The following is a 13,248-nucleotide window of genomic DNA, read 5'->3' on the forward strand; positions in this document are numbered from 1 at the left end:
TTTATTTTTTACACGCATGTTCTACGCAAGCTTTTATGGGAAAATACCATTTTCTCAGATTTTATATCTCATTCATATGAATAGACGTCTATTTCAACGAATTTTGTGATTGTGATTGTGGCAGAAGCGTACCTACCTAGACTGCTAGACTGTTTAATAATCGCTACGATAGATTATCAGGCTAGCATTCATCAGCTCAGCTGCCGTCTGCTCGAAACAAAATTATCTATTTAGGACACTGGAATAATAGACACACAACGTTAGTCCTCAATATAACTTTATAACAAGAAAAAAATACATTCACTTTGTCTATGGATTGAATCATATGTCTTCGTTCATCCGGTGGTGTGAGTTCAGGGGTCGTCGACTCTCTTCGTCGGAGCCGTATATGACTTCTTCGTCGGAATCGTTGATCATCGAGAACGCTGGGTTGTCTTTGGTTATGGCGGTTTCTGGAAAAAAAAATCAGTCGAATTGAGAACCTCCTCCTTTTTTTGAAGTCGGTTAAAAAAGAAAAAAGTTGTTTGTGGTCAATTTAACGGTCATGTCATCAAGTCTTCCATTATCAGTCGGAAGGACTGAGGGCGTACAACGATCATGGACGTTTTAAAATAGGGGGTACTTTTCTTTTTTGATTTGAGTGGAGTTGGGAGGCCTTTTGCAAACCTGCAGTGGGACACAAAACCAGGATAGTTAAGAAACTTCAGTGTAGGCGTACTGAATTAGAGAGACAGAAATATTAAGTAATTTACAAACTACGGTGTTCGTAAACCCTCTGGGGCAAGGAAGTATCTCTGGGGCCTCTGGCGTTTAGTTTGTGCCAACTGCCGAAGTAATTTAAAGGGAGGAAAAACATTCCAAAGAATAGTTGTTTGTTTGGCTTGATTTTAAGGGGCTACTAAAGGAGCGACTGACAGCTCATAGGCCACGCTTGTCAATTTCCTCAGCCCCCGCAAGCACGCACACATAGAAGCGCCGAAATGCGTTCCGCGGAGCAATAGCCCAGCTAAAGCTCCATCTAGCTTCATAAATGTAAACTACAACTATCGGCAGTCAACCAAAGAAAAATATTTCGGCAAAATGACATTGACAATTTCACGCTTCACAGATGGCGTTGTAACTAATATTGTATTCAATTCATTCGCCCAATGTCAAATAACAAAACGAATGGTTCTTAATGTTTCTATCAAAGCTACTATACGTTACTATAGCTTATGGAGTTTTTTCGTGTGATACTATACAGCACGACCACGGATGATTTTATTAATTCTGATGCGGTACAAATTCACGAAAAAAAATGTACTTTTTTGTACTGACGTTTAAAAAAAATGTACCCTTATGATTTTGGAGTTTCGACATAGGGCCCGGGGTCGTGCTAGGTAGGTACTCCCTGGCACGACCACACTATATTTAATGAGATTTTAAATTTCTGTTGCAGTACAAATTCACGAAAAAAAATGTACTTTTTTGTACTTACCTTTTAAAAAAAAATACCCTCATGGTTTCGGAGTTTTGACATGGGGTGTGGTCGTGCTAGATAGGTGGTACTTCCTGGCACGACCACACTATATTTATGTTTAATTTGATGGTCAAATGAATACTAAACAAGTGTTTTGAAATTGTACTATGTAAATTACTTCAAAAACTTAGTGCGATCGTGCCAGGGAGTACCTATCTAGCACGACCACAACCCATGTCGAAACTCCGAAACCATGAGGGTACTTTTTATAAAAAGGTAAGTACAGAAAAGTACATTTTTTTTCGTGAATTTGTACCACTACAGAAATTAAAAAAATCATTAAATATAGTGTGGTCGTGCCAGGAAGTACCACCTATCTAGCACGACCACACCCCAAGTCAAAACTCCGAAACCATGAGGGTATTTTTTTTAAAAGTTAAGTACAAAAAAGTACATTTTTTTTCGTGAATTTGTACTGCAACAGAAATTTAAAATCTCATTAAATATAGTGTGGTCGTGCCAGGGAGTACCTACCTAGCACGACCACGGGCCCTATGTCGAAACTCCAAAATCATAAGGGTACATTTTTTTTAAACGTCAGTACAAAAAAGTACATTTTTTTTCGTGAATTTGTACCGCATCAGAATTAATAAAATCATCCGTGGTCGTGCTGTATAGTATCACACGTTTTTTCTACACTCCATATTATGCGCCTTAGGAGATTTATAGAGACAGCTATAATATCTATATTAACGAATTATTCTTGGGTATAGGTTTAAGTAGTTTATTTAACCCCCTCTTACAAATAACATTTCCTTGCTACCTAGGTATCTAAATCGCGTTGTATTTTTTTATTGTTTTGCAATACTTACTTTACTTACCCTTTGGAATATACCATACGTTCTGCAACACTGCTAGCCCCGTGATGTAGGTAAGTGCGTTTTCACATTATCCTATCCGATATCACATGTAGGACCGATATCCCATATATTTACGCCGTCATCTTTAAATTTTTCCTTGTACTTCTTTCCTACATATATCCGATGTCAGATTGGATAATGTGAAAACGCACTACGTACCTACAGCGAGTCACTAGCCCCGCAATTCCCGTTTAGTTTGTACATTTTGGATCACGTCTCTGATTTGGATAAAAATTGGTAGGCTGATAGTCCATGATGCTGAGCAAGATTCACTAGGTTTCCCAAAATGTCCTAGATTGATTGTATGAAACTTTCCTTTTTTGTTACCGAAAATGCATAGAAATCTGGTAACAACAAAGGAAGGTTCTTGCTCAGCATCATGGACTCTATCAGCCTACCAATTTTTATCCAAATCGGAGACGTGATCCAACTGTACAAACTTAATGGGAATTGCACAGCCGGCCTCTTCACCATTTTTTAGTTCTATTTTTCACACCCGTGGCGCAGCAGCTACCAGATCTTGCTATGCCACTATGCGAATACAGGTGATGCTATACGGAAACGGTCTAAGGAAAGCTCTAGATTTGAAATTAATGAAAATTGGCGTAATTTACAGATTTTGCAAGAAAAAAACACTTCATTTTAATAACTGTCAAAATTAATTTTCTGAACTTTTTGCTGATACGGAATTAATATGAAATTGAGTCTCACTCAATTGTTCTAAAATGATCAATGGACTCTATTGTCAAATTAAAGGTGACAGCTAGTAACTAGAGTTGCCAAAAGCAACTGAGTAGCTACTGACGCCACGGCCAACTCATTTATTTACTTTACATATTTTTATCAGACTTAATAAAATTTTAATTCAAAATGTTCATGTTTCTCGAACAGTTGTCCCTTATGTTTTATTTCTGAATGGTATATAGTACCTACATTACGATACAAGTGCAGAAACTCGTGTCGATTTTTTGACAGCTTGTTTAGGATTTCCTCTTCGCACGTGTATCGTACGATGTTTTTCAGTGCCTACCCTACATATGACCCTTTGAAATTTCGACCTGACAGGAATAGCCTGGTATGCGAACTTGTTCTGAAAAACACCATACATGTAAGAACTGAAATAGTAGGTACATTATTAACATTTGGCATTTTCGCGAGAATAATCACCAAAAATATTTTTTCTAAGGTAGGTAAAATTTATGGTTTTCCTACTCAGAATCACGAGCCCTTTCGATCTGGGGCAAAAAACAAGAGAAAAAAAATGGTCCCGAAATTTTCTGTTATTTCGCATACTTTTCACTTTGTAACCGCAGCACAAAGTGTTTGAAAAATGGTAACGAAGTGGGAAAAATTAAGTTTTTTTTGCAAATTCAACATGCTGCAAATTCCACTTCATGCCAATTGAAATTTAAGAAAATTCATCTTTAGGTATGCAAATTCGTCATTTTAACACAACATGCTGCAAATACTTTTTTTTGCAAATGCAACATTTCAGAAATTCAACTTCTGGCTGGACACCACCTCAACTCACTGGCACCTCAGATACTACGCGAAGACCAATCAACATAGACTTACATTAGATTATAATTATACACGGTGTTTCCGGTATCACTCAAAACCTCAGACACCCCAACTGATTTTTATTTTTTTAAACTCATCTAGAGTATTCATCTTTTAATCTGATCGTTACTTTTTTTTTAATTGAATTTTTAATTTTTTGTACAGCTCTACTTGACTTTTAGCTCTACACTCAATAAAATAATTGCTAACTACCATCATAAACCATAAGACTATTTATTTGTGTACGTTACTGCAACGACATAAGGTTTACCAATAGACAGCTAAGATGTCACTGTAAAACACTTTAAAGCTTTGTCACAGTAAACTTCAAATTGGACAGGTAATCGCAGTAAGCAAATAAACTCAATATTCAAAATGACAAGGTTGTAATTAGGTACGAGTTCAATTTGTTATGACTTATGATAAACATTAAGATTAAACTGACAAACAACGTCAAACTAGTAGCGGAAAAAATAATCGTCCAAGTAACCGGCCAGTATTAATACCCCTAAATACTGAAAAAAGGTAAACAACCTCTAGCAATGCGATATACACAATGTTGTATTACGAGTACAATAGAATGGGCACGTAAAAAATAACTAATAATACTAATTTAAATAAAAATATTACCCCCATCAAGATATAGCTCAATCGATTCTACTCTCGATTCTGAACAAAGTGTTTTCAGGTTTTTAGTGTTAAGTGAAACACGGTGTATTGTCTTCGGTTAGGACGATAGTTATTTATTACTCATGAAATAAAACTAGCTTTTAATGTCGTCGTCGGAAAACATCAGAATATATTTATAAGTAAATTAATTATACGCGATTTAATCTCTTTTCATTCTTAGAAAGAACGTTGAGTTTGCGGTCCCTTCATTGTTACACGGATCCGAATTAGGGTCCATGTAATGAACGTCCGTGTACCCGTGTTACGTCATATGTCCAAATTCATGGAATTTAATTTTGAAATGAATATTGCTAATCACAACAATAAATTGCTGTAATATTAAAAAAAAAGATGATAATTGCTTATTATTAACAATAAATATGGCAGGGATGGAACTTGGCAGGAAGAAGAAGTAGCTTGTATAATTAATTAATTATGCAATCATGCGCTTATTGTTATGATTTTTTAATGTAAGGTACAGCGGGGCAAATCTCGACTGGGGGCAAATGTAACTGGTCCATTTTTTTCATGTTTTACAATGCTTGAATTATTAATTAGAGTGTCCACTGGGGGCGATACGGGATTTTGTCACTAAAATACCGGTTGAAAATAAAAATTTTCTGAATTCGAACCCGTGAGACTCAAAAGCCGGCCCGCTGCTTATATATGGTAGGCGTGTGCAGTGGATCTATGTAGAACTCATCATCATGTATGTAATAAATAAACGTTTCTTAGAAATAAACAGGTTTTTTTTATCATAATATAAAATGGATCAGTTACAATTTCCCCCAGTCAAGATTTGCCTCTCTGTACCTTACCTGGTACTATGATTATAACAGATATACCCATTTTAGACTAGCGGTCCCGTATGGTATCACTTAAATTCATTTGATTGAATTGATTGAAGTTTGTGTGTCTTGTAATTCGATAAAAGCTACTAACATTACGTACACTTTGTTTTATTGTAAATTATTAATTTTCTGTATTTACATTACAATTAGGGAACAAATCAAATTATTTTATTGAATATTTTTCGATTTGTTTTTTTTTTTTTCAGGTAGTCACACTAGTTCACACTACTATATATAAATTATAAATTTCAATAGATATCATACACGAAAGAAAAAACGACAGGGACCACCAGGGGCCACTGGTGGCTGAGCCGGGAATCGAACCCGGGTCTTCAGCTTACGCGGCTAACGTTCTTACCACTAGACCACATTAATTATCGCCTAGCCAATTTACTCCGAAGATGGGGTAGGTTAACTAAGAGTCTGGAGTTTAGAAAATCGAATAGATACGTGTTATAATTGCAAATAAATACTTGCGTCAAAAATAAAGGGTTTAGAGACCCGAATAGTTCTTCTATCTGTAACAACAATTATTTTCATTAAATTGATTCAAACATCAAAGATACATGAGCTGAAGCCAAAAGTTAGTCAACTATCCCCGGTCTCCCTAACCTACTTTTTAGGGTTCCGTAGTCAACTAGGAACCCTTATAGTTTCGCCATGTCTGTCTGTCCGTCCGTCCGTCCGTCCGTCCGCGGATAATCTCAGCAACCGTTAGCACTAGAAAGCTGAAATTTGGTACCAATGTGTATATCAATCACGCCAACAAAGTGCAAAAATAAAAAATGGAAAAAAATGTTTTATTAGGGTACCCCCCCCTACATGTAAAGTGGGGGCTGATATTTTTTTTTCATTCCAACCCCAACGTGTGATATATTGTTGGATAGGTATTTAAAAATAAATTAGGGTTTACTAAGATCGTTTTTTGAAAATATTAATATTTTCGGAAATAATCGCTCCTAAAGGAAAAAAAGTGCGTCCCCCCCCCTCTAACTTTTGAACCATATGTTTAAAAAATATGAAAAAAATCACAAAAGTACAACTTTATAAAGACTTTCTAGGAAAATTATTTTGAACTTGATAGGTTCAGTAGTTTTTGAGAAAAATACGAAAAACTACGGAACCCTACACTGAGCGTGGCCCGACACGCTCTTGGCCGGTTTTTATTAAATGTAGTCTAACATGTCTACCTATTACATATTATTATGTTGAAAAGGTCTGTTTGTTAATAAATAATTATAACAGATTTTTATAGTATTTTCTTACTTTTACCAGGGGCGGCTCACTCCGCGCTTTTATCGCCGCGCTACAAGTACATGTCGGCGGCCGCGAATTCGCGGCCCATTCAGTGGTGACGACTTCGCGCCGCGCAATAAAATTCAATGTCGCCTGCTCGCGTGCGGTCCGTTTGTTAATGTAGGTAAAAAATTAGAATGGCGGCATTTTGTGGACATCAAAGGAGTGAGCCTTCTGTACTTGTACTATTATAATTATATTCTGTGCTTTTACCTCTGTGCGAGGCTAGCGGTCTCATATGGTACCAGCAATCATTCCAAAAACCGAAGGTCACACATTTTTTTACTCAAATATTGTTACCTTTAGTCAAATAAACCATAGATATATTAAAAGAACTACAAACATTGGATTTAACAAAAAACACTCACTCAATGGGGCTAAGTATCTTGATTGTGTACACTTATGAGGACACCGTGAATCAATATACATTTTAAATAAAGAATAACGATTAAATGGCGGTACGGTCTCAGTCGTTGGAGGTATACATACAGTACCTGTATAAGATAAAATATACTACTGTGTATAATGTATAATACAAACTATGCCAAGCATAACCAAATAAGGATGTAATTCTGAAAATAAGTGATTGAAATAAACAATTTGGTAGTTATGTTGTTTTATTTTATATGTATTCAAGGAGATGAAGAATACAGGTATGCTATGTGCAAATTTCTTTTTTGATGATTTTTAATTGCAAGAATCCATTTGACCTCAATGGTCTGGAATCCAATTAAAATCGTAGGCAAGCTCGGGTGCCAAGTAAATGATATTATAAGATTAGGAATAATAGGAATGCATCCTTAAAATTAACGTAACTAAGAAAACACCGTGTAGAATATTCATATGTCTTTAGAGAATCTGTATCTCTCTCAGTTTTTCTCACTCAGAAGGTGGATCTTCAACACGTCTCGGGTAGTCCGGCGGTTCCTCTTTCTGCAGCCAAGATGAAAGCGAAACCTTGTCCTGATTGTTGACATTTAACTGAAAGTTTAAAGAAATTTAGTAGGTAGTAAAATAACGTTTTTAAAACAAAGATGTCAAATCAGGTAAACAGCTGAACATAAAAAAATCTCTTTAATCGAACTGAAAGAGAGAGAGGCTTTATAACAACAAAAATAGGGTGTGAAATTATTGAGGAATTCGATACGACTGGACGATAATTTCAAGAACAGAGGATTGAGGCCCAAATTAATAATAAGTATTTATGACTTATGAATGCTAATTGTTACCAGAACTGGTTTCAGACAATACGTATGTTGTCCCATAAACATAGTAAAAAATCTAGGTATTAGGAACCCTTTTACTCAAAAACTGTCCGTAGTTGAAGCTGTAGACAGATCCTTAGTCATTAACATATTATCTTCATCAATTTTCACAGCTAGGTAGTACCTATCTAGTACGTATAGAGTACCTATCTCTGCTGACATTAGAATCCCCTTAGTCAAAGTCCAATCCATCAGAAAGGTATTAATTTTATTTATTATTTTAAGCCAAGCTCAGTTTAGTCAAGACTAATTTAAAACTGTAAATTAAACATAAACGCACTGGCTAGCTCAAACTAACGTACAAGGTAAATCAACTGATGATTATTTTATTTTACATTTTGTCAGAGTTTCGTTTCCTTTCAACCCCTTATTTGCCAAGTCTGGCATAGAAACATGAGTAGTTTCATGCGCTCTGCCTACCTCTTTATGGGATACAGGCTGATTGTATGTATATTTGTAAATATTATTTTATGTAAACTTTATTGCACAATTCATTAAAAAAGTACAAAATTCGAACTTATTTACTGACAAGTTTTATGTGATAGATCAGTTAAAAACCTGAAGCTGTAAAAACAACCTAACAAAACCATCATATTTAGAATAAAACTGATGTAATATAAAACAAAATTAAAGTTTTTGAAATATAGAACGTTAACTAAGGTTTTTTTAGCAAAGTTATTTTTTAATCTTTAGTATAGTATGATTTAGGGGAGTGTACAAGTTTGTAATGGGGTGGCAACGCGCATGTGACACTCTTTGAGTTGCAGGCGTCCATAGGTTACGGTAACCGCTTTCCATCAGGCGGACCGTATGCTTGTTTGCCACCGACATAGTATAAAAAAATAAATAAAAAAACCTAAATTATTTAGTTAAATTGATAACCAAGGTACAAATTTTGTTTAGTTTTTTTTTTTATATTGTGAGATGTGTATCATAACCTAGAGGAACTACACTGTTCAGTTTTATAAATAGTGGCTAAAAATTAGTGGAAATTAATATATGAAATAAAAGTTTATCATAATACAGACTTAGGTATATACCTACGCTTACTTTGTACCTTATGCTCGTTTAGCATGTCGTGTACTGGATATAATGAACTAATAAATATTATGCATTATTTGTATAAAATCCTTTAACTGATGGTATCTGAAATAAAAACTTAGGTACACAGTAAATATAGACTAACTTAAAAATAACCAAATAATCCACCAAAATGAATTCCCACGGGAAGTACGAGTAATTAGTCAACTATGCCTATTACATCAATATTACTCGCTAAATTCTTTGGCCAAGGAATGGACCAAGCCTAGGGTTTCCTAGTACTATCGAAGAGGACCTTCTTTATATATTATCTGAAGTAACTCTCTAACTTCACCATACCAGTCCAGTCTACTACATATTAGTAATGATCAATCCTTCTAAGTAGTACTAGTACCTATCAAATACCAGAAGCGATGTTATGCCTTATCGTATACTCCTTATGCTAAGAAATGATGATGGTTACACGTCGTCCTGTAGAAACAAACCCATTCGTTGTTTGTGAAATTTCTTAAATATATTTATTAACATGTAAATATTTGTCTCTTAACTATTTAAAAACGCACTATAGAATAAATAGCTTTTTGGTTTTTCACCGGGCAAGTTGCCCAGAGATTCCTTGTACTTACTTACTTACTTTTACAGACATGATTTATGTTTTAGTTATGAAGATGACGGTTAATGCAGTACAAGGATATTTTCCATACCATCTTCGATTCCTATTTCTATATACCTCTATATAGAAAAAAATGGAGTAGGTATATATAATTGGTCGCTTATCTACCTAACAAATAAATAAAAAGTGGTAACGGTTCGGGAATCAGCAGATATCACATACGTCAGTATACCACAGGTCGATATTCAAGTCTCTACACTTTTTATTGCATTTTTCTAAACACTCTCTCATCCGTCACTATCCGATGACATCACGGCGCTTTTTAGTGGCAAGGACGAACCTGTTTAGTCGGACCTGATTACAGTCTTCTAATCACATGTAAAAGCTACCACATAAGTACCATTCTTTAACACATGAGCTTCTTCTACTCCATGCTTTTAACATTGTGCTTAAAACTATAAACTTAAAACTATACATACATACATACAACATACATACAATCACGCCTGTATCCCATGAAGGGGTAGGCAGAGCACATAAAACTACTCAACTCCTCTACTTAAAACTATGTGTATATTAAAAGACGTAGTACCTTGAAGTTTCTGGGCCTTATAGTATTGTTCGAAAATAAATGAATATTCTATTTCGGAACACCTGAACCTTGCAAAAAAAATTACCGGATTATCAAATGAAAGTAAGAAAACTAATTAACGTTTGCCTCCTAGATAGTTATGATTACCAAGACCTGTTCTCTGTCAAAAGAAAAAGGTACCCGTTCTAAATCTCTGCTTGTGTATTCGTGTAGTCCCGGCAGTGCTAAGTTGCCGAGGTACCGAACCCGTCCTTTACAGAATGATTTACATTCCTCACTGTTATAAAATTAAAAACGCATCCATTCTACTGTACGTAGAAAGCAAACTGGACTGTACTTAGAATCCGTGAATCCGGACATATTAAACTTGGGTACCCGGACCTTGATAACACGGACCTAGCCACAAATCCGGATTTATATAACACTACAGAAAAGCGAGCCAGGCACCTCATACACGAAACGCACATGCGACTGCGATCGATACTGAAGAAATAATAAACTTTAACACTTTCGAAACCGGGCTCTACGCGGCGCTACGACATTTTCGCTACATACGGGGAAACCCATGTAATCGGCTACGCTTCTACGAGCGGTGTGCCCGACAGTCGGGTTCTTGGTAGCGAAAGTGTTGTTTAGAGACACATGAAATGATGACGACCGGTCTGGCCTAGCGCGTAGTGACCCTGCTACGCCGCGGTCCCGGGTTCGAATCCCGATAAGGGCATTTATTTGTGTAATGAACACAGATATTTGTTCCTGAGTCATGGATGTTTTCTATGTATATATTTATATAATTAAGTATATCGTCGTCGCCTAGCACCCATAGTACAAGCTTTGCTTAGTTTGGGGCCAGGTTGATCTGTGTAAGGTATCCCCCAATATTTATTATTTATTTATTTATTTACATACACACAAACGCATAAATGAGCAAATCCCTAACATGAGCTATGTGTCACTGAAGGGCTCCTAATCGGATCATCATCAGCAGTTCTTTCATCAATCTCTTAACACGAGCTATGCGTTTTTGAGGAGTTCCGTTCTGATCATCATCAGTTCCACTTCGTCAAATGTAAGTCCTTGTCCTTATTCATAATCCAAAACATTAGAGAGACTTTGGTGATAATACAAAAGTCACTACAAGTGTGCCGTTGAAATTTGAGAAGTTCCCTTGATCTTTCATGGATTGGTATCCAAAAGAGATCACCAAAACTCCAGCATGATCGAAATCTGACTTGAAACCTCAAAGTGCTTAAAAAACTTAACTCGTTAAATTCGTCGTTGAAGAGTTCCGCTCTGATCATCATAAACTGTTCCACTTCACCATATGTGACTGTTTTGAATGAAAATGCATGATGTTCTAATAAAACACAAAAATCACTATATATTATGCGCCTTTCAGACTTTAGGAGTTTTCTCGATTTCTCCAGAATCCAATTATCAGAACTGGCTTTCAATAATATGTACATACACTAAAAAAAAATCGAAACCTGTCTATAACCTCCTCGAAATTTGGAAGTTGGTTAAAAACACAAGTTTTTAAAATTGATAATTAAAACTAGGTACCTTATATTATTTAAATTACCTTTTACAATTTTTTTTATACCACGTCGGCGGCAGGTAAGAGGAAAAGAGGTCACCGGAAACTATGGACACCTGCAACTCAAGGGGTGTCACATGCGCGTTGCCGACCCAATAGAAACTAAGTACACTCCTTTTTTGAAGAATCCATACTGTAGTTCATCGGAAATACCAAAACTATGCTTTATTTTGTGCTACCCTAATAAGGAATTCTGGTAGTGATCGCATACATCGATAAGACCGCCTGTTGCTGCTTTTATTTTCAATGTAATTCTGTTATTAAATTTGTAAACCTGTTATCTTTGTGGGGCAATAAAGAAGATTAACTTATTTACTTACTTAAAAAGTAAAGTAGTGTGTAAGTGCGTTTTCACATTATCCGATCCGATATCGGATGTAGGAAAGATTTCAAAATAAAAAAATCAAAGATGGTGGCGTAAATATACGGGACATGGGATGGGTCCGACATCCGATATCGGAACGGATGATGTGAAAACGCACTAAGAGAAACTATGTAAGAGACATAGAGTCATCGAGTATTTTGCCGAACACGCAGAAAATAGACGGGCCGAACCGCACCAGAAAGGTTCCTTTTGTGCCTATGTTTGGTATGAAACCCTAAAAAAGAGAAAGCCAATTCTTAGGTTTATTTTACAGTTCTGGATTAAGCTTGAGTTTAGCTATATATAAACAAAATAATAATAACATTTGTCGGACACTATCCCGGTGAGTCACTCGGGCACATTGCACAGACATGACCTCATAACTAGGATAATTCACCAGCAGTTAGTATTTTCCATACAATCTTGTGGACCGCGAAGTACCGTACTACAAGTAGGTACTTACCTGCGCCAGTTCTCGAAAATGGTCGAGATACTTGGTTGATTCGACGATCATCGTCGTTTCGGCGAACGATCTCATAGGCAAAAGTGAGCGACACTCGCTAGGGGTGAGATGCAGAAGGCGGTACTCCTGTACACGGCGCGTAGGTCGGTCACCTTGGGCCCTGCCTGCCCCGCTGCTGGATGTATTTAAAAATAACCATGTACCTGGAGTCTGTCTTTTCCCTTTCTTATACCATTGTTTTTGTATCTTTTGTATTTTTAGCATAAGCTACAGAAAATATTTTGACATACCAACGTCAACGAGTTTTAATCACAGACAACCGCATAACAGAAAGATCACTGCACAGACCATACAGGTTGTTTGATAGCGAAGTACGTACTAAGTAGAAAATATCAAAGAATTATAGCAGAGAACGACATAATTACTTATGTTTTAATAGCCAAGCCGAAACGGCAGATTTAACATTTTAAAATTGTACTGAAACACATCCAACTTATCAGTACGTATAAAACCATGAGTCGTTTATGTAAATGGCCTTGGAGATGATGAAATGAGAAA

The 13,248-nt window shown here is 36.1% G+C and overlaps 1 protein-coding gene across 1 annotated transcript in view; it reads right to left on the reverse strand.

Annotated features, from left to right (window-relative positions):
- Nucleotides 1–260: 260 nt before the first annotated feature.
- The window catches only part of LOC125224893 (transmembrane protein 181), a 34,337-nt gene continuing 21,349 nt past the window's right edge, over nucleotides 261–13,248 (reverse strand). Inside the window, exon 12 of the mRNA XM_048128393.1 lies at nucleotides 261–452. Within this exon, the coding sequence (XP_047984350.1) occupies nucleotides 322–452 (131 nt within the window). The 3' untranslated portion in view covers nucleotides 261–321. The remainder of the gene's footprint in view (nucleotides 453–13,248) is intronic.

The sequence above is a fragment of the Leguminivora glycinivorella genome, chromosome 3, assembly GCF_023078275.1.
Source record: "Leguminivora glycinivorella isolate SPB_JAAS2020 chromosome 3, LegGlyc_1.1, whole genome shotgun sequence".
Classification (NCBI taxonomy): domain Eukaryota; kingdom Metazoa; phylum Arthropoda; class Insecta; order Lepidoptera; family Tortricidae; genus Leguminivora; species Leguminivora glycinivorella.